Here is a 21,815-nt window from a genome sequence, read left to right as displayed (position 1 = left end):
GGAAGCCCCTGGTTGACATATACTCATGAGCAAAATGAATACAGTGTAAAAGGGCCCAACCCTCCACAGCAACTCTTTACCTAGACCAGGAAGGCTCAGTATGTGAGATTAGGGCTACTCAAGGTCCTTATTCAGTGGTCAAGCCAAGTCCCAAGTGTGGGGGTAGTGGCTCCAGAGTAATCCATGCCAGAGTACCTTTTTGTAGCTGCCTCGGTGGATCAGAAACAAAGCGCTAGAACTGGGTGTATAGTTTATAAAATATTCTTTATTTATTCTGTGGAACACAGTCAAGTGGGAGCTTTGAAAAAAAAAAAAAAACTTAAAGATAATAGTGCTGTGACCTGGTTTTGAGCCCTGTTGATCAGGACAGTGGCCAACATCTCCTGCTGTGGCTTTGACAAATTCTCTCCTGCACAGGCAGAGAGGTCTGGTGGGAAATAGGGAAGTGTTGGCACAGTCAGCTGTCCAGTTGCTTATAATCAAGAATAATTTATGAAGAGCAGAAGTAACATTTATACTGCTGGCCTGTGATCAAGAGACTACTTACAATATAGTGTATCCATTCCAGGAAGTATACAAATGTTTTTACTTATTGTTTATGGGGATTATCTTAGAATTTTAGCATTACTTTGGGAACACAGTATTTCTCTACAAATTTAGAAATTCCCTAGATTATATAAAATCAAACTTCCTGGTTTGACTTAATTAGTAAGGAAATAATTAAGAGTAACATCCAGTAAGGTAGTTACTCATTTTATGTTTTTTTTTCTTTTTTAGCACAATGGTTTAATCAAAGATTGTTTGCTTGAAAATGTTAGGGGATCTCCATCAACGGGCAACTATGCTGGCTATCATACCAGAAAAATCCATAAACGCACACGCCACTGAGCTGTTTTCACCAGACTTCCTTTTTAATAAACACAACACTTTCTCCTCCTCTCAGATGTGAACCTCAGAAGCCAAAATGCCCATGTGCCAACTGTAGGCATGTTGCTGAGCAAAAGGCTGGCAAGTCTGTCCAGCAAATTCACTGTACGGTGGGATGGCAACAGCTTTGTGGCCTCCGAGCAGCGGCTGCGCATGCCCTCCAGGCAGGGCGAGGTTGGTGGCCCCTACCAGCAGGGGAAAAGGCCCTTGCTCAGTTAGAACAGCAGGACTTGGAGGGAAAATACAATCAGGCTCATTAAAAGTGGACGTCTTGTGAAGACGTTCCAACTCCTCCCTGTCCCTCCCCCCCAACCCCGATCTAGGGGGACCTGCAGTCCCCCCTGCTGTCGCCAGCTGCATGTCCCCAGGCTGACCTGGGCCAGGGACTGCCACCACCTCCTACCGCTCTGTGATGCTCTCAAGAGGACGTCAACCCTCAACCAACCAGAGGGAAAAATCACAAACACTGAAAACCGGGCTCAAAAGCTCCCCCGGACGCCTTTGGTCTGCCTTCCCCCAGTTTGCACCTGGTTAGGGGCTGTGAATCAGAATTCAGAAACTCTGCTGCCCAGAGGGGACAGGTACAGCCCTGAGGAAACACCCCAAAGCAATAAATAACGCCAGCTCGGGACCCTTGTCCCTGCCCCTCCCCCAACTACCACCGCCAGTTTTTCCTCCCTGGAACCCAAGGAATCTCATCGCCAAACCTCCCTGCTGGGCACAGAATGCTGGAATCTGGCTGCCCGCTTCGGCACAGGACGGAGCCTCAGTCTTTCGCTTTATAGCATCATTTATGGCATGAACTAGAAACATAATGTGTTTGCACAAACACACGACAATTGTACATTAGCATCTTTACAATATTAAAGGAGTCATATACAAGTCTACGGGCATCATACAAGGGGCGGGGCTGGCCGGGACGCCCCACCCGCCCAGTTCTCTGCAGTCTCTCCACCCCCTGGGGAAGAGTCATCTGGGGAGGGGAGGGGAAGTGTGACAAGACAGGGGGTATCCACCTTTGGGCCTGTCGTCTGGGAGGCAGCAGGTCTGCGAGGACTCCAGTGGGCAGTCCTCATTGGAATCTGGGGCCAAGAACCCAAGGTCTGACTGTCTGGGCCTTACTGGCGGACTAGTGTAACCACAGTTTAATTAAAAATTCGGTATGCAGGTGAGTGTGGGAAAATCAGAGTGGGGGACGGCTTCCTGAGCTGGGGACCCAGAGGATGCTGCTGACAGATGGGCTCCTTCACCGTGGGGCCCGTTCCTGAGGTAAGGATGCAGTGTGGCCCCGGTGCTGAGCCCGATGGGGAGTGACTTCTCTCGGAGCCCGTGTGGGCGCACACAGAAGGGAACCAAAGCCCCCGGGCATGAGTAGGTCAAGTGACACTCAAGTGTGGCCTGTGCCCCAAGTGGCAGCAAAGACAGGGTCTCGAAAGGTCCCAGAGTGGTCCCTCCCCCACGCCCGTACCACCCTCCTCCCAGTGGGCCCACCCCGTGGGGGCCGTGTTTCAGCCCTGATGGCACTGCCTTGGCTGCCCTCTGTCCCTAGAGCAGGGACCAGGGGTCTCCAAGCCCCGTTCTGCAGGAACCCAGGCAGAGGGTCCCGCAGCTCTGCCACCGCCCCCCAGGCGGACGTGCTGCCGCGTCCCACTGATCTGAGCACCAGATGAAGAAGCAGGGGTCCTTGCAGGCCACTCTGACTTGTGCACTGACAGTTACTTCCGTCTTAAATACTGTAGAAAAATAAGCCATCTCTGACGCAAGGAGACCCACTGGAGTCTGCCGCGTGGAGAAAGACGAACCGCTCCTCTGGAGTGGACCGGGGCGGCCTCTGCTGACCCCGCCTCGGCACGTGCAGAGCCTCCAGGGTGCTGTACCAGGCTGGGAGCCAAGGGGCGCAGACGACTGGCAGCGGAGTTCCCACCTCGGCATCTTTGGGTCACATCCACGGTCCTCTGGTGGGCATGCCTCTAGCATCCCACGTTCTGCTGTCATGACGCCCCGGGCCTTGGGGCTCCCCAGGCGGGCTCTGGACCCTCCGGCCCCACCCTCAGTCTCATGCCCACCGCTAAGCAGGCGTAGGCAGAACTCCCCAGCGCTGTTCCCAGGTCCCTGGGGGTGTCCCCAGGGCCAAGGGGCCTCAGGTAGACAGAGGCAGGGCCTAGTCCAGGGGCTCCTGCTTTATTCGGACAGCAGTGGGGGTGGGCTGTGGTCGCCGCTCCTCACGGCAAAGCACATACTCGCTGAACTGGGAGGAGTCCACGCCCCCCCCGCAGGACGCGGCCACGCTGAAACCCCTCTGGAAGAGCCTCTCCAGGACCTGCCGGGGAAGAAACGGGGGTCAGCAAAGCCCAGTCGCAAGAGTCTGCTGGGCAGGTGGGCACTTGCCAGGGTGAGTTATGTTCTCCTGTTAAGATCTCGCTGACAGGGGTCTGGGCACAACCACCAGCGGGGCAGCCACAGAAGGGCCAGGGCCCCTTAAGAGATGAAACCTGGATGGGTGCCATGCCGCTACCCTCGGGGGTCCACAACCTTGACTGGGCCCCTCTCTCCCAGACACATAGTCCTGGGTCCCCCTCCCTCACTGAGGCCCCAGCAACAGAGACCCCGCCCCTGGCCTCGGGGCAGCCACCTGCTTCCCTGAGCTGGGAATCCCAGATGGTTTGAGGCCTGGGGCCTGATCAGCTCAAGGGAGCTCACGATGGAGAGGAGTTCTCTCCCGTCTCTGCAGGTCTCCGTGTCCACGTGGGTCTATGCCTCTGTGAGAGGGAGGCCCATTCACTGTGTCTGACACTTGGGTCCTGCAGCTAACTAGCAAGTTCTGAAGGACAGCCTACAGTTTTCCCTACCAAGTGCACTCTGCCCCAACCAAGCCTGAAGCAGGAGTCTGCTCTTGGGTCTGGAAGAACAGGTGGAAAATAGGCCCCAACTCCATCTGGGGCTTCCAGTCTCTTGACCCATGAGGGGAAAACCAGTCTAGAAACGCTCTGGGAAGCTGTGCCATGGGTGCTGGTGGCCCCAGGTCAGCATGATGAGGAAGGGAGGGGGCTCCAAACCGCCCCCACTCTCAGCCTCTGACCTGCTGCTCCTACTGCCTGGGTTTAATTTGAATCCAAAGTCAGACTCTGGGTGTCAAATGAAGCACACTTTGTTGAAAATACTCTAGGCCATTTTTATAGAACATCCTTTTGGAAAAAAAAAAAAGCACAGATCAATTTTTTTAAGTCCATCCCCCAGGCGCCATCATTTAATTATGAGCGGGACATAAATTATGCATCGACACATTGTTGCCTTTTCTGTAAGATGGCACGGGAGGCCCGCGCCATCCCAGGGACCTGCCCCCCCCCCACTCCCCCCAATCTTCCTCTGACGCCCGCCCCAGGGCTTCGGGGAGACAGGCGGGGAAGAGGCAGCGGCGGGCCAGCCCTCACCTGCACCGAGTTGAGCCGGCAGTAGCCGTTGAGCGGGAAGCGGATGACGTGCGTGGGGTCCTGGTTCCAACCAGCGTTGACCGAGTTGCACATGACGTCCCCGGTCTCGGGGAAGACCTCCTCGATGAGGGCCTTCTCGCCGCTGAGCGCGATCCGCTCGCCCAGGTCCGGCGTGACGCGCACCACCAGGCAGTCGCAAGCCCGGCTGCGGCGCCGCTGCTCCTGCTCCTGCTGCCAGCGCTCCAGCTCGCGCACCATGGGCTGCAGCTGGTAGTAGCGCGCCTCCTCGTACAGTAGGCTGAAGTCCTGCAGGCATGCGCATACGGTGGGGTGGGTGGGGGTCCGCCCTTCTTGCTCCAGAGCTCCGCCCACCCCCGCCCGCTCAAAGTCCAGGGGAACTGTGCCCCCACCCCCACTCCCGGCACAATGTGGTCTGGGATGGCTGTCCCCACTGTACAGATGGGGAAAGTGAGGCTTCGGTGACAGGGTGCCCCGCCCAAAACGTCTGGCCTCGGTCCAAGGGCAGTGACTGGTGTGCACCTGACCCAGATCCCAGTAAGCCCTCCCATGGGGCCCCTGCCACGGGAGCTGCTTCATGGGAAGCAGAGAGAAGTTTCTAGAAAGACCTGGAGGCTTGACTAGAGGAGCCTGAGGCTGTGTGGATGGTTGGGGACCTGCTGCCTTCTCTGGGCACAGGACAGCCCCGTCCTCCCTCCCTGGAGATGCTCACTGTCCTGCAGGGAGGCGACATGGACCTGCTTGGGTTGGATTTTCAGCAGCAGCATCATCTACAAGAACTTTTCTGAGCCTCAGTTTCCTCGTCTATAAAATGGATGTTATTACGCAGCTCAAAGAGTGGGTGAAGCTTAAAGGACAGCAAGGTTGGTCCCTGCCTTCGCCAGCAGTGTGAGGAGGTATCTGGGGGGCGCCTACCTCTCACCAGCTCAACCCCAGGCTGGCAGACTCCCCCCCACCCCCCGACCTCCCCTCAAGGCCCTGACATTGGTCCCCTGCCCCATCAAACACATGTCCACCCACACCCACCCCAGCCCTGAGTAGCTGATGACCCATGACCAGACCACTCAGCTCAAGTCCCGCTGGTGAGCCTGAAGACTCCTGGGGGCAGGCAAGGACGTCCAATCCCAAAAGCTGAGCCCACACCACTGGCCCTAACTCCTTCCGCCTGCTGACTGACCCTAGCCTTCGGAGTCACCCCAAGCCTGCCATCAGTCAAGAACCTATCCTGTTGAGAACCACAAGAGTTCATCACAGCTTCATGCCAGGCTCCTATTCTCATCCACTAGAGATTTTAAATGATACCTGCAAACCAGCAACCGCCACATCCTTCCTCAAATCCCAGAATACCTCCCCCAGATGCCCCACCAGTTCTTCCACACAGGTGTGGGGTGCTTCAGCCTGTTCTACCCTGGGCCTCCACACATCCACTCAGGACTCAAGCTGCAGGTCAGGGGAACCCTCAGGAGCCCCCTGACCCCCACCACCCACACCGTGGCTTTTTCTTCTTTTTCCCAAACGTGGATCTAAATCTACCACTTTGTTCTACCTTCACTGCCTCCACCTTCCTGCTCCCTCCACATCCTTCACACAACAGATCTGAGGGTCCTGCCCCTACACACCCTCCCTCTGCATTCAGGGTAAAAGGCAGAGAGTGCGAGGACCGGACACAATCTGTAGCCTCTTCCTGCTCTTCCCCTCCCGGTTCATACAGCCCCAGGCTGCCACTATCTAGCTCCTTACCCTCGCCCCTCCTCACCCCCAAGGCCCTCACACCCTTCTGCCTCGGTTCCTCCATTATCACCCCGAGAAACACCCTTCCCTCCAAACCCACCCAGGCCAGATTCCCCGCGGTTCCCTCTCACAGTACTTCCTACTTCCCTGCCCCTGTGGAATTTAAGTGGTTTTCTGTTCAACATCTATCATCCCATAAACTATAACCACTGTGAGGACAGGACCTATGTCTGCCTTGTCAGTTGCTGGCACCCAGAAACTGAATTAAATGAAGGATAAAACAGCCCTAGGACTATTGGGTCCTCTGGGTGCCGGACGGAAGGAGGGACATTTGCTGGTTGGAGCTGGGGTAGCCCCAGCCTGGATTTCCTGCCTCTGGGATACCTGAGCCACTGAGGAGCCCAACCCTGGAGGCAGGACTCTCAGAACTAAGTCGGCTACTGCAGACAGGCTCATTCCAGGATGGGCAGGGGGGGACTTTTATTTAAAGTTCTGTTTGGTTTGGATCAGGGTGTTCCCTCTGCCAAGTGCCAATAAGGACCAGCTTTGGGAACCTCTAACTCCTGTAACTCTAGCACATGACGGTCCTTCAGCATACAACTGGGGTAAGCGCTTGCTGTCGCTGCTTAATTGTTGTTACACCCTGATAAATAAGCTAAAAATGTGAGAAAACAAAATTAGTTTAGAAAAACTGATTTAGCCCTCGGCTTCATCGTTTAAGTTTTTATGGTTGCCATGACAACCGCGGGTCCGCTTCTTAAGTCACAGCGTCCCCTGTGTAATGCCACCGCACAGGCTGTGCCGGGGAGCCGCTGGCTGCGGACTTACCTTGAAGTCATCAGGAAGCAGCAGTTTGGACGTCCGCAGGAAGCTCAGGACGTAGCGGAAAATCTCCCCATCCCGGTCGATGAAATAGTGTTGCTTCAAACTGTCCAGGACAATGGGCTCGGTGCCATTGAAGAGGCGGCTTATTCTGGGAGAGATGGAAAGTGGGATGCGGGATGGAAGGGCTGGTCTGCTGCCCTGCCCCCCACTCCTTAGAGCCCACCCTGCCGGATGGGTGAGCGGCACTACGTGAGTGATTCTGGGACTACACCAGGCCTGAAAAGGACGTGTGCACACACCAGCGGCAGCCAGCACACGCAAATGCCCCACCTACACTCACAAGCCATGGCCAGAGAGAGTCACACCCAGCTCCACACCCCTGCCCGCTGACACAGGTGACAGGCCTGGAAAACTACAAGGACACACAGACGCCTCGTCGCATGCACACGAACCCTTGCCAGACAGACCCGCCCAGAAAACCCCCACCAACCATCAGATACCCCAGCCCGCAGCCACACGCCTGGTGAACACGTGTAAACCAGCCAAGACACTCCTGGGTCACACGCCTCACCCAACCTGCATGAACAAGCATTGGACACAACACACCCAGCAACAGACACAGGGTCACACGGTCTCCTCCCTCGAAGCTCACGGACCATAGGCAGAACCAGACACATCCTGGCGAGGGAGATATCAACAACACGGGTCCACCAGAGGGACAGCTACGGACGCTCAACAAACTTACAAACGAACCACCCAAGGCTTCAGCTCAGGGAACCCTAGGGGATAACAGAGGCGGACCACAGGGACAGCACGTGTGGGTGCGGTCACAGGGCACAGACACCCACCGTCCAGTGTGTGCACACATACCAGTGTGGATGCACACAGAACACACACATGCACACAAGTGTGCACACCTGCTACAGCGTGTGCACACCAGTGAGGGGGGTACTGGGAGGGAGGCAGCTCCCAGCACCCCATCCTCTGAAGGGTGGTGGTTCTGACAGAAGCATAGGACCTGAAGGACGCTCTTGGGGAGCCCCATGCCTGGCCCCCTCCACTTCCGAGCGGAGGAACCAGGCCTCCCCACTGCCCAGGGCGGCAGGCTCTGGTCTGGCTCACGTCCCCTGCAGACCCCAAACCCCAGTGGGGAGGGTTAGAATCCCCTGAAGAGGGGTCAAGAGTTTGCCTCGGGAATAGGAGGGAGGTCGGCAGGGTCTCCCCAGGGACGCGACCTCGGCAGGCAGGCCACACACACGTCCCCAGCTGGACTCAGCACAGCCTGGGAGAAGGGTGGCCAGGCCTTCCAGCTTAGTCTGTACAAGTCGAGGCTCAGCCCCCTCACTACCTGCAGCGGCAAGGACCTCCAGGAAGGTTCCCGTCTCCCTCGGCAGCCCATCCCATCCTCCACTCCAAGTCACTGCTCTCAGGCTCTGTCCCACCGCCGCCACTGTGCGCCAGGGCAACGAGCTGGGTAGAAGCTGAGGGGTCACAGCACTCACAGCCTCTCTAGAGGCCTCCCACCAACACTGTCTGCTCTGCTGGCCTGGCACATTCATCGGCCAGGAGGGTGAGTGACTAACCCATTTTCATTCTGGGGACATGGCCCAGTAGGGCCGTATGCAAGTCAAGACTGCCTCATAGATGAGTGTGAGCGGGTCAGAACCCATGGGGAGGTGGGGAGCAGCCTGAGTCTGTGAAACCAGTGCTGTGGTCACCCAGATACAACTCATCTCAGAGTTCCGAAAGCCACAGAGCCCTCTTGACCTGCCCAGGCCTGGTGACAGCAACACTGGGGAACACTGCCCTGCTGGCAAGCTCTGTGGGCTCCCTGCCTATTCTAAGCATTAAACACCCCCAGACCTAACCTCAGCAGAGCATGGGCAGCCAGATAGCAGAATGAAGGCCACCCAGCATGCCTGGAGACAGACGGGATGGAGTGAGGCTGTCAGGCACCATGGGCAGTCATCAGTAGACTGCAGAGGGCCCCCACGTGGCACCGGCAGGAAGACGAAAAGAGCCACGCCTGCAGGTCAGCCTCCCCACGGAACTTTCTCCAGCCTTCCTGGTTGAGCTCAAGCATTCTGTGCAGCAAGCAACATTTCCAGGACCTCAGTGTTGCAAACCCCTCAGACCATCCTGGTGGTCTAGGGGACTCCCAGTCCACCACATTCCAGGGCTGCCTGGGTTCTAGGTCGTCTTAAGGGTCCTAGGCTAGAAGGCTCTCAGTCTGTCTTATCTTGGGACTGGCTGGTTCTAGGTCTTTCCATGGTTCAGCGTCTCTTCCCAGCCTAAGGCCTCTCACACCCTCAGGGTCTGAAGTTATCAAAGAGGTGTGTGGCTTGAGGGGAGGTTAGGACAGTCACCTCAAAGGCACCCACTGACACTTGTGAGGTCTTAAAGAGTCTGTTCCTACCCTGGGCCACCCTCCTAGGGAGGCTGTAAGTTTGGGATACTGACTTCAGAAGGTGTACAAGGAATAAGCTGGCCAGTTCTGACCCCAGCTGATAGGGGTCACCTTCTTATTCTTCTTTTGTTTTTTTTACGTTTTGGCTCTATTTCCTGGATGTTCCAGGGGTTTTATTACTTCCTCGGTTCCTGGATATCTTCATTGGTGGCCTCCCACAGTCAGGATGGACGCCAGCATGGGGCTCTGATGCCGGAGCTAAGTGATGTCCAGTAAGCATGGAGGCAGACTCAGGAGTCCACTCCCAGTCCCAAGCAGCTGGGCTGGGTGGGTTCCGGGCAAGGACTGATGGCCATCCTGGGCTGACCAGCACCCATGGGGGCTCCCTGCTATGCAGCCGCCCTGACCAACCAAGAACGAGAGACCAGGCCTAGGTCTGTGGGCACAGGGTCCGAAGGGGTGAAGGCACAAGCCCCCTTATCTCACAGCATTCCCCAGGGTGAGACTTGATGTCCAGAACGAACTCCCTCCCCTGGTGACCTTAACACAATCCTCTATTTCCAGGTGACTTATACCTCAGTGACTCTGGGTGAGCCATTGAGCATTCTTTCCAGAATTAGTGAAAAACTGTTTTGTTTTGTTTAAATTTTAATATTCACTCAAAGAAGGAAGAGAGAGATCTGAAGGGCCCCGGCCAATGCACAGCTGCCCAATGCACATGTCAGGCCTGGCTTGACCCACTGTCCTGACTGTCCTACAAGTCATACCACATCCATGGCCTCTAGGCCAGAGCTTCCGTCTCAGGAGCAGCTCTCCTGCGAGCCTGGCCAGGCAGAGCCATCCAGGCAGAGCAGCAGATTTATCCTGAGGTCCAGCCCCGGGGGAAGAATGCAGACCACCACTCCCTCTGGGCCATCCTGGTGGCCTGAGGGTCCCACAGGTCATGGGGCCACTGAGGCAGCCTGGCCAGGGGGCCTGCCCCAAAGCAGGATGTGGGGCGGGGTGGTGGGGTGAGGAGGAGGGCTGGGAGGGGAGGACCACCCCCGCCCGCCAAGCTCCAGGCAGCAGCCGGGAGGCAGAATGAGGAGGCTGGTCCTCCCAGGCCTGGGCCGTGATTATTCCAGAAAGGCAAGTGTCTGATTTCAAGAAACACTCTTCAGAGAGGTGGTGGGCAAGGGTTTTATGCATGTCACTCACAAATGTTGTCAGCTGATTAAGGGATGATCTATCTCAAACAACGCGTGGATGCCGCAGAAGGCAAAATTGAAATGAAATAAGCAGAATCCATCTCCCATCCTAGACAGGGCCCTGCCGGTGAGTGCCAGGCCAACACAGCTGACGTGGCCTTTTGGCTGCTGCCCCCCATGGTCCCCAGGTTCACAAGTGCCCCAGGCCTAGCCTCTGTCTGCAGAGGGAGAGAGCTCCAACCACACCTGCACCCCACACCCCAAATTCTGAACCAGACGCTGCATCGGCCTCCAGCCGTCCTGCCTCCAGGGCGCCTCCCTGGCCTCCAGTGTGCTCTGTGCAGCCACCTCCACACGCTATGAATCCTTCCTCCATAAGCAACCACACAAGCGACAAGGCGGCTAGATCAGAAAGCTTCCCAGAGACATCCCTCGGCGTCTGGGGGATTAATTAACTCCTCTTTTTATTTTAAATGTCTAAAACAGAGGTGATGCCCACAGGCGTGGCCCTCCTGCTGCCATTCCTTGGCAGTACCACCTTGCGGGACCCGGAGCAGGCGGTCCCGGGTTCAGCCAGCAGCACACAGCATCACCTCCCGGAGCTGCTCAGAGACCCATCCCACCTCTGGTCAGCCCTGCTGTTACATGCCAACGGGGAAACCTAGGAGAGAAATGCCCAACAGGCAAGAGCAGGGCAGTCAGCAGTGCCCGGAGCTTCCCACAGGCTCCGGAGTCAGGGGCACCAGGGAGCTGGTCAGAGGGTAAAGCTCCCTGGCCAGAGATTCGTCTGCTGATGGCGGTATGTGGCTCATGCTTGTCCATAGCTGTGGATATATCCCGACACCCTGGAATTCTTAGCCAGTCACTGCCACCCACCCCCTCCCAACTCCAAAGGAGCCTGCTGCTAGCCCTAAGGGTCCAGCAGTGGTCACTCAAACAAAGATGACAAATCGCAGCCGCCCCCCGCCCCTATCCTTGCACTTATGCACTATCCCAGTCATTAAGACTTGGAAAGAGGATGAACTCCTTCTCCCCCAAATGACCCCAAGAAGTACGCAGCATGGCTTACAACCAGTCTCCTGCAAAGGCCAGGCGTGAGTCGCACACAAGAGGAACCTGAAGGAACATGAGGTTCTCCAGCCAGCTGCTGGCCAGCTTCGGGTGGGGCTGGCTCTGAAAAGTGGCCTCTGCCAGTGGGTCAGGAGCTCCACCAGTGCCACCAGCTCAGGGTCACAAGTCCCTGTGCTGAGCAGCCGTGGGCAGGCGGGTCTGAGGGCAGGGGGACCCTGGGGAGCCCTGCGTGTCGGCTGGCAGCAGGATTCACCTACGGCCAACCAACCGCACGCCCCAGTGCCGAGGGGGGCTCGGCTCTTACCTGGAGTCTGGGTACTTGGTGAGTGTGGCCAGGCTGCTGGTGTACATGTGGCCGCCCACGTCGATGTGCACAGGCGCATTGGACTTCGTGAGCTGGGCTGGCAGCGGGATCCCCTGGGCGGCCAGGGGAGACACAGGCGACCGGGTAAGAGACAACCGAGACATGCTTCCTCCCTCCTGGAGATGGAAATAAGGCACACGACAAGGGTTTCTCCACGACAGAGCTAGGCACTCCCTTGATTGCCAATGTGATCACAGATCTAATCAGATCACTTCTGCTTGTGCCTGATCACATATTCGCCTGACAAATTATGGCCACCACTGTAATTAAGTGTATTTGCATCATTTTCTTCAAAGTACCAGAGGGGGAAAAAAAAAGAAAGATGCTTATTAGCAATAAGAAATCAAGAAAAAAAAATTTTTTTCAAGGTGTCAGCCTCCAGGGGCATAAAACAAACTGCAAAATTCTAATTAAAGGTCGCAGGCTTATGTGTTAGATGTGAAATATCCCCTGACAAACGAATCACCAATTTGTGAATTGGGATTCAGGGGTTTTTGCAAGTTTGTCTCAGTAACGAGACACCTCTAAATTAGTGACTTCCTCAGCACCTAAGGCGTTGAGTTTTATACATGTAGTAAATTTCACATCAAATTAAGAGCATTTTTGTTTCGAGAAAATACATAATCATACAGCCAGTCAACAGCCATCTCTTGAGCACCATGGCTGTGGCTGCGGGGAAGGGCAGCCAGTGAGCAGGTGCTCAGGAAGAGGGCATAAAGGGGGCGACCAGCCCCTGACCCAGCCCACCCTGCCAGCTCTCACCGCCGTGCCGGTGCTGCCGTGGGCGTGAAGCGAGGACCCGCTCGGCCGCTCCTTGCGGTGAGGCATCTAGGCTTCCATCGCTGCCCAGAACATCTGTGGGGAGCACCGACACGACCAAACATGACTTACTCCTCAGTGGTCATGGGTGCCGCGTCTCCCAGTCAAAGATGCTTATAATCATCCTCTCTGAACATGCTTCCAAAGACCCCATGCCCTACCACACAGACGGCAACTAGCCTGTCCCCACACCCCAAGGCAAGCCTCTGGGCCATAGGAGATTACTTATACACACAGGCACACACACACATTCACTCACACACGTGTTCTCAGGGCAGCTCCATGTCTGCTAATTCAGCTAATGACAGTACTGAAACATATGCTCACCATTATTGCCCCCAAAATGTTTCAGAACAAATCCGATTTGCTTGGTATTTTGGTTTCGAGCCACGTTACCAAGCGTGTCTCCTCTTGCTTCAGAGAGCACCCTTGGAACCACAGTTCAGAGAGGATCCCCCACCCTCCAGAGGCTGGGGAGCCCCACCACCTCTTTAAATACAGTCTCTGAAGTGTTAACATGCAGTCTGAGACTGGCTGGACCCAGAGAAGCCTCTTCCAGCAGAAGCCAGGGAAGAGCAAGAGTCACCAAGGAAGCCACCGCTCCCCGTGGGGCTCCTTAGAGAGGAAAACTTGTCTTTGTTTGCCCAGCCTGCACCTCTGCAGCTTCTCCCCAGGCCCCCAGAAAGGTCTTGTCTGTGTCTAATATATTCCAGATCCTCTCGGGTTCAAGCCCCAAGGCATTACAGAGATGGCCAGAAGGAGACAGCAGCTCAGCTAATGAACCCTCCTGCCTCTCCCCATAGTCACTCAGCGACTCTGCTCTGTGCCCCGGCCACCTGAAATAAGATTGTCCCACAGTCTCCAGAAGCTGCCTGAAGACACTCTGCAGACCCTTCGCAGGAGGGCTGCAGAAGAGAGGTTTTAAGCAGAACTTCCACTGACCTGGGGCTGGGGAAGGTGGACACGGGGAATATCATCCCCTCCCTCCCCCACTGGCTTCCCCACACCTAAAGCTCTACTTATCTCTTGCAGGTTTAACCCCATCCTCCCTCAAGGATTGACTTTGTGCCTTGAAATTCAACATCCAGTTTTCATACATAGACCAAGGTCGAATGAGAATCAAAGCCTGCACATTTCAGTCAGGTCACTCTCCTAGGATTTGTTCTGCCCTCCTGTCCCCGCAAGTTCTCTGACAGGAAACGGGGGTGGGGGTTGCCATTAGCAGACAGTGATGTTTAATTTACAGCCGTCCAGTGTCCGCTGCTTTTGGCATTCCTGAGTTCCCTCAAGTTTCAAAAAAGAAAACCAGGTCACTTATCTCAAGTTCTGAGAAACCAAAACACATCTCAGGAGTGGGTTCTCCTGCCCTGGGAGGCTCTGCTGGGGGGAGGAGTCAGAAGGAAAGCCTCACTGAGGATAAACTGTGCTGGAAGGAATCCCAATGGAAATGCTATCAAAGCGGCCGGCACAACGTTCGCCCTACTACCAGGACACTGCTCGGGAGTGACATTTAACACCAAGTACCCATCAAAAAGCTGCTCCATCCTGTTCTCGCCCGGCCTCTTCTCCATCGCAAGCACAACCTGATGTTCACGGCAAACCAGACACTCACCATTGGAAGCCCCAGGCTGTACGCCTTGACGCGAACCTCCACTGCTCCCTCCGACAAACGCATCTGTGCTGGACAAGGACCCTTTCCCCGACACCACTGCTGAGGTCAGAAGCACAAAGTGGGTGCAGGAAGAGACACAAGTTCATTCCGCCAGCACCCGCATCAAACCCACGACCCAGCCAGCCCCAGCGCGCCACGGCCCTCCCGAGGTCGGCCAAGACCGCCTGTTGCAGGGGCCTCGGCGGTGCCGGGCTCCAATGGCCCGGCCGGTTTCCAAACTGGCGGGGTATGGACCCGCTTCTCCGAGCTGAGGCGGGAGCCCCGGGTCCCACGCCCGCCCGCTGCCAAGCCCCGCCCGCCAGAGCAGAGGGAAGCGAGCAGAATGCCACGCTCATTTACACACAAAATGATTTTGTGCCCCATTGTGCTCGCAGTTGTTCAGCTCTCTGGGGGTGATTAAACTGGCTGAGCTGCGGCAGCTTGAGACGATTTCACTAAATCGCTTCTTCGTGAAGTCGCTTCTTTGCTAAGCTGTTATTTTAACCATAAAAGGTAAACAGAAGGCGCCTGCAGAACTCCCTTCAGCTCTGCGCCCAGGGCGCCAGCCCCGGGGCCAGAGAGCCGGGGGCCTGCCGAGTTGTCCAGGAGGTGGGCCAGAAGGGAGGCAGGCGGGCCACCTGGCGCGCGCCTGCCCCGCCGCGGAGCCCGCCGGCCGGTGTGAACTTCGGGGCGGCCGGAGCCGGCTGGGCCCAGGCCGGCGGCGCCGCGGGGCTGGGGTGGCCGCGGAACCCAAACCGCCTGGCAGGACCGGGAGGGTGTGCAGCAGGGGCGGGGCGGAAGACGAAGTTAAATCAAGAGGCAGACACTTAGAGACCACAGATGGGAAGCTCGCCTAATTAAGGACGTAAAAGCGCTTTTGTTCTCAAAGTTTATTGTTGCCGGGATTTAAAAAAAAAATTAATTGAAACTAATGCTGTTATTCACTCGTGCAGTTAAATTCCTCCATGCACATTTGAGACACGGAGTGAAAACTTGAAGCTTATCTTTTTGCAGTCGGGGGTGGGGGGCAACAGGAGGACGGAAACGCGCTCCAGTTACGAGGGAGGGGGGAGGCATTTGCGAGTATGAGCGGTGCCCGCGTCCAGGTCAGGGGCTACCGCCGGGCAGCCGGAATCCCGAAGCGGCGATCGCGTCTACGCGCGGCCCGCCTGGGGGCTCCAGACCCCCGCGCGCTTGGAACGACCACCAACGCGCCAGCCCCTCCCGCTCCGTCTCGGACTCGCGGGTGGGCGTCAGAGGACGCACGTCCGTCCCGTTGGAGACTTTTCCTCGCTCTGATTTGGACACCAAGCCGGGCCCAGTCAGCCCGAAGCCCCGGCTGCGTGAGCCGGGATCTGACCCCGGAAACTCGCCAGCCCTGCAGGGCGCTCGGCCCTGCACCGAGGCCCGAGTGCCGGGACCTGAGGAAACCCCCACCCCACGCCACCCCACCCCGCGCGGCAGGAAGCTCGCTGACCGCCAGCGAGGGGAGGGTCTACCCGGGGCGAGGGCCGGCCCACGTGGGCAATCCCCCCCTCCCGCGCCAGGCCTTTGTGCTGGGTGCCCCCTCGCCGTCAGCCCCCGCCGCCCTGCACCCGGACAAAGCAGCCGCCCCCGCCCAGGTCCGAATCCCGGCCGGGCGACTTTCCGGGTATCGCAATCACTTCGGGGACAGGGGTGCGCGTCGCTGAGCGGTGGCCGCCCGCGCGGTGCTTACCTCGGAGCCGGAGCGGCGGATCGGGCTCGGGCGCAGCCCCCGCCCCCCGCAGCCGCCGGTCTTGGGAGCCGGGCTCAGCCTCGCAGCCTGTGCTCGCTGCGCGGGTCGCTCCGGTCTCGTCCTGGAGTTACTTTCTCTCTCGCCCCCAACCCTCCCCCCACCCACCCCTCCCGCCCCGGCCCCCGCTTCGCGCGGCCCCTCGCGGCGCGGCGCGCCGGGGCCTCCCCTCCCCGCCCTCCCCTCGCCTCCTCCCCTTCTCGCGGCCGCCGCCGCCGCCTCCTCTTCGCGCCGCTCTCCGGCTGCCCTCCCGCCGCTCCCACCTCGTTTCCTCCCTCCTCTCTTCTCCAGCGGCCTTCTCCGATTGCTGGCGAGAAAACCAGCCCCCCACCGTAGCCCGTAGCCCGCGCCCCGTCTCGGCCGAGCCCGGACGCAAAGGGCAGCGATCCGGCTCAAAATTAACCCAGCGCGGCGAGCGCGAGCGGGAGCGCGCGGCGACTCCTGGCTCGGGGCTCGGCTGTGCCGCGGGGCAGAGGATTAGAGTCGCAATTAGCTCCGCGCGCCCGCGCCTGCCGCGCTCGGCGACAAAAATGCGCCGTTTCCCTTCCTTTAGCCGGGCGAGCACCACCCGCCTCCCCCGGAGCCCGCGCCTTCCCGCCGGGGCCTCCGCCAGGACCCTCCCGGGAGCGGTGCGCCCAGGCCCCCGCGCCCTCCGCCGCCCAGCCCCCCGCCCCCCGCCGGCCAGCCACGCGGCGCCCAGGCCTCCTCCGGGCTCGGGAGGGGGCGGGGGAGAAGCTGATTTTAATCATTGTCATTTCATCTGATGTAATATTTCCCCGGGCGCTTTCAGCTGGGCATAAATTTTCGGCTCCCAAATAAGTAACACAGGGCACGTTTCTCACATTTCTTGACTCCTCGGTTACAAAGAGGAGAGCAGCCGCCGCCGCGGCGCCCGGGGGTAGGGGCGGGACTTGGGAAGAAAGTAGGCTGCGAGTCGGCCGGGGCAGGAGAGGAGCGGGGGGCCAGGGCCACCCCTCCCCCTCCCCGGCCGTCCTCCCTGGGTCCCGGCCCCGACTGCCCCTCTACCGGGGCGCCGCGCCGCGCGTGACGTCTGCGGACGCGCGGTCGGCCACCGCCGGGGAGGGGAGCACGGGGGGCGCCCGGCCGGCCGCCCGCGGCCAGACGCGCCATTTCCTTTCCGCGCGCGGCGCGATGGAGACGTCCACCGCCAAGACTCCTCGCGGCACCGAGGCCTGCGCTCCTGGCGTCCCCTCGGTCCCCGGGTCGGCTGCCCCTTCCTCCTTCTCTCCTACCTTCTCCTCCTCCCCTTCCTCTTTCTCCTGTTTCCCTTGCGCCCCGTCCGTTCCCTCCCCCCGCCACCCCCCTCCTCCTCCTGGACCATTTCCCGGCTCCTAGGAAACGGAGCTCGGAGCCTCCGGTGCAGTGCGCCCCGCCTGCACTGCGCCCCCGTCCGGCTCTCCCGGGACGCCCGGGCCAGAGCCAGGCTCGAGCTGGAGGACCGGTGCGCTCCGGCCCGGAGCGGCGCTGGGGCCCCAACCCCGAGCTCCAGCCGGATCTGGACGCCCTCTAGCGGCCTCATTCACTGGGGGCGCTCGGGGCGTCTCGGAACCCGGGCGGGGAAGGTGGTGGGAGGAGGACCCGGCCGGGGCCTGCTTGCGTTGACCAGGGGACCTCGCGCGTGGAAAGAGCCCCTGTAACTTCTCCACGCGGGAATATGCAGAAACTTCCCTCCAAGGGAAGGTTTTATTTATTTATTTTAGAGCTCGAACTACAAGAGAAGGGGGAAATTTTCTCATTAAAGTTACATCCCTGCAGTTAGTTCAATTACTTGATATATGCAGAAGATGTTGTAAATTTATAGATTTAAATAGCTTACAAAGATGCCGCAGGCCCCATCAGTTAATTTCCTTAATTTATGGATTTTTAGCTGCTCCTAGAACAGAAAGGGGCCGTGGAAGTAGGTCAGGGATCTGTGCAGCGGCTGCAGCACGGCCCAGGGGCTGCCCACCCTGCTCCCCACGCCCTGGCGCCCCCCAGACTTTTGGCTCCCAGCTCGGGCCTGACAGTACCACTCTCAGCTCTCTACATCCGGGCCAGGCCCTGCAGGTCTGCTTTGCTGCCTGGTGACTGCCCCAGTCTCTCCAGGGCTGCTTGAGGCTAAGGAGCAGCAAAGCCCCCATCTACACCCTTCCCTACCGGCACTGAGGGATGGACCCAAATAAGAAGTGAAGCAAGTATCCAAATACTTGGATCTCCATGGTCCTCACTTCAATGCTGGCTGGGATCACAAATGGAGAAGGGCATGTGTAGATAAAACAAACCTTTTCAGCCTTTGAGTGCTTAGGGGGAAGGAGGAGGCATGAGGAAGAATGCTTCAGACTCCCTTTTCAGGAGCACCTGGGTGCAGGCTCAGTCATACCCCACTCATCGCAACCCTGTGGACTGTAGCCCGTCAGGCTCCTCTGTCCATGGGACTTTCCAGGCAAGAATACTGGAGTGGGCTGCCATTTCCTCCTCCAAGGGATGTTCCCCACCCAGGGGTCGAACCCCAGCCTCCTGTATCTCCTGCGTTGCTGGAGGATTCTTTACGGCTCAGCCATCCCAGAAGGCCCGTTGAGGAACACAGACCCTCTGAAAAACCTGCTTGTCATGGGGCTGTCCCTGTGGCTCCCATCACCCCTCACCACTCTCCCCTCACCCCCAGGTGCCTGCTAGAGCTTCTTTGTTTTGTGTTCAATATGGATGAATATATACATATAAATTAATACTTAGAAGATGGGTATAAACTAAACTGTTTTAGGAAGCCACATGGCGGTGTGATTAGTATTGGTATTCATGATTTAACATTTCTTTTCCCACTAGATGAAGTTTCTAAGATTTGCAAGGTACATGTCAAGGACGGGTGTATAAATGGATTTTTATTTATTCACAACTCCAAGACTAATTGCTTCTCTTTGCCTCAAGGCCACGAGATTGGTTTTAATATGACACTTCAAAAGTATTCATGGAACTACAGAGATAGTAAGTGTCATTGTTTAAGAGACAAATCTCACTGTGGTACTGGTGACCCTGCAAAGAGGAGGTTCCATTTCATTTTAAATTCCTCGATGTTTTTTTAAGAGTTTCACTTTATACCAACTATATTAAAAAGGCACAATTTAATCGAAATAAGAACTGACCATTTTGGAAGACCTTTCTTTCCTTAATATTGCTGGGAACTTTGTTTTCATATTCCTGAATCCTTTTATTAAAGAGCTGAACTTTATACGTGTCATTAAGAAGAGTAAGTTTGGGCCATAATTTATTCTCAAGTGTTTTAAAAGTTCCCGGCTAAATGTCAACCATCTTATACATTGAGAGACTTGGACATGGGCTGTGATAGGCATTTAATGATCTGTGGTGTATAATGTAATGGTGAGGGTTTTGTTTTTTTAATTGAAGATGTATAATTAGAACTGAAAACATACTGAAACATCTTGTGAAATGCATCTCATTTCATTTACTATAGTCCAAGAAATTGGATGTGAGTGATTGGATGAAATTGGATGTGAGTCTGATCAGAATGGAACTTGCTTTATCAGTAGATTTGACTAGCCCTTGACCCCTTATGGTTTACATATTTTAAAAAGTGGGTTCAAACCTGAGCTTGCTTTGAGGTTGCTATCCATGAGTTCACACGAAGCTGATGCAGGTCGGGCCCCGTATCTAGGTGCTGTGGATAAGACAGTCTCTGGACATTTCAAAGTGGTTTCCAGTGTAAGTTTGTATTCTGTTGCTGCTGTTTGCAGACTATGTTTTAAGATGAACACCTAAATAAGAAAACGAGGTCCCAGAGTCTGCTGAACGCAACCTTTTCAGAAAATCCGTGACCAGATAGCAGAGGAACAGACTGTATGTAACACAGCTGCTGCTGTCTGAAAGGGGTGACTCTGGGGTGGCGGGTATGGGGAGAAGCTGGAGTGTTGAGGCAAGGCTGCCTGCTTCCCCACCCCAGGCTCCCTGGGGTGAAAGCCAGACCCCCGTAGGTCTGTGCCCACCTCCAGGTTAGAATGGAGCCAGCCTGTCCCAGAGATCCCAGCCTGACATCTACTTGACCTCTGCCTCCACACCAGGAATCCCCCAGTCTTCTGTCTAGGACCCCAGTGAATCTGGAGAATAAAGGGGGTAGTGAAATGATGGGGGGGGAGTTAGTGATGCCCCCTGCAAATGGAGCTCCTGACTGTCAGCCAGTTGACCTGGTCCCTGGAGAGTTGCAGTCCAAACGTGACTGAGAGATGGGAGGTAATAAAACAAGACCACCCAGCTCTCAGGGGGTTCTGCCCAGCCCCCAACACCATGCTCTGAGGGGCTGCTGCTGCTGATGGAGCGAAAGTAGAGCCTATCTGCAGTGGTTATAGACCATCCCCTCCTTCTTGCCTTCTGCCTGCAGCCCGGGTATGCTGCTCAAAGCCAAGCACCTGCCCTCTCCAGGAGCCAGCATCAGGGTGACAGTGAGACAAGACCAGGAATCCTACAGCTTGTGGATGACCTCTGGGGAATCAAAACCCCCCGTTGATCAATATTTGGCGTCTGAACCTTCTTCCAAGAGAAGTTTCACCGTGTTTACCAGATTCTCAGAGTCTCTGTGAATTTGTGTACAAGTAACAAAACCCTCTTGGAAGAAAAGTTATGACAAACCTAGACAGCAAATTAAAAAGCAGAGACATCACTTAGCCGACAAAGGTCCATCTAGTCAAAGCTATGGTTTTTCCAGTAGTTCATGTACTGGTGTGACAATTGGACCATAAAGAAGGCTGAGTGATGAAAAATTGATGCTTTCCAACTGTGGTGCTGGAGAAGACTCTTGAGAGTCCCTTAGACTGCAAGGAGGTCAATCAGTCCTAAAGGAAATCAACCCTGAATATTCATTGGAAGGACTGATGCCGAAGCTGAAGCTCCAGTACTTTGGCCACATGATGTGAAGAGCCAACTCACTGGAAAAGACCCTGATGCTGGGAAAGATTGAGGGCAGGAGGAAAAGGGGGTGACAGAGGATGAGATGGTTGGATGGCATCACTGACTCAGTGAACATGAGTTTAAGCAAACTCTAGGAGATGGTGAAGGACAGGGAAGCATGGCATGCTGCAGTCCATGAGATTGCGAAGAGCTGGACATGACTTAGTGGCTGAACAACAAAACCCTCACAATGGTGATAAGGAAAGTAGATTTTTTTTTGTGTAATGGCCAGTGGAGGCAGAGTGGCCCTGGAGTCCATTTGGAGGCTCAGCAGAGTGTCCAAGGACCCAGGCTCCCTGCTCTGCACACTTTCCCCTGCCATCCTCCGCACACTCTCCTGTTCTTATGCCATGTCCTCCCTGGTTTCAGAATAATGTAGTTCAATAATGTAGACCCTGAGCACAGTCAGGATCTGCCTGGGGAAAGGAGGCAAGGATGGGTTTTGTGTTGGGGACCCCAAAGGTGAAGAGCTGTTGACCAGAACCCTGAACCCAGAACCCTGTAGTTCAAAGCTTCCTGCACAGAGAACAGGGAAGTGCTCCTGAAACCATTTGGTGGCGTTTCAGGGGCTCCAAAGAGCTCTAGTACGATAGTCCTTTATGTCACATCCTGGGAACTTACTGAGCTACAGTTTTATAATCAAAGGAAAAGTGG

The 21,815-nt window shown here is 56.5% G+C and overlaps 1 protein-coding gene across 3 annotated transcripts; it reads right to left on the bottom strand.

The window, feature by feature from the left end:
* Window positions 1–752: 752 nt before the first annotated feature.
* KCTD15 (potassium channel tetramerization domain containing 15) lies at window positions 753–16,288 on the bottom strand. Of its 3 annotated transcripts, none has more exons than XM_065925770.1 (7): window positions 16,149–16,288; window positions 14,393–14,491; window positions 12,724–12,816; window positions 11,902–12,077; window positions 6,936–7,080; window positions 4,359–4,664; window positions 753–3,247 (listed from the first exon to the last, which is right to left on the bottom strand). In XM_065925770.1, the coding sequence occupies exons 3-7, from the start codon at window positions 12,787–12,789 to the stop codon at window positions 3,089–3,091; spliced, it is 852 nt and encodes a 283-aa protein (XP_065781842.1). In that variant the 5' UTR covers window positions 12,790–12,816; window positions 14,393–14,491; window positions 16,149–16,288; the 3' UTR covers window positions 753–3,088. The 3 variants fall into 3 exon arrangements, with proteins under 3 accessions (XP_065781842.1, XP_065781841.1, XP_065781843.1); XM_065925769.1 differs by having other exon boundaries at window positions 14,393–14,488; XM_065925771.1 differs by lacking the exon at window positions 16,149–16,288 and adding an exon at window positions 14,796–15,842 and having other exon boundaries at window positions 14,393–14,488.
* Between the last annotated feature and the right edge of the window lie 5,527 nt (window positions 16,289–21,815).

The sequence above is a fragment of the Muntiacus reevesi genome, chromosome 2 (genome assembly GCF_963930625.1).
Source record: "Muntiacus reevesi chromosome 2, mMunRee1.1, whole genome shotgun sequence".
In the NCBI taxonomy this organism is placed as follows: Eukaryota; Metazoa; Chordata; class Mammalia; order Artiodactyla; family Cervidae; genus Muntiacus; species Muntiacus reevesi.
The sequence above is the reverse complement of the archived record's forward strand: the minus strand, read 5'-3'. Positions and strand labels throughout refer to the sequence as shown.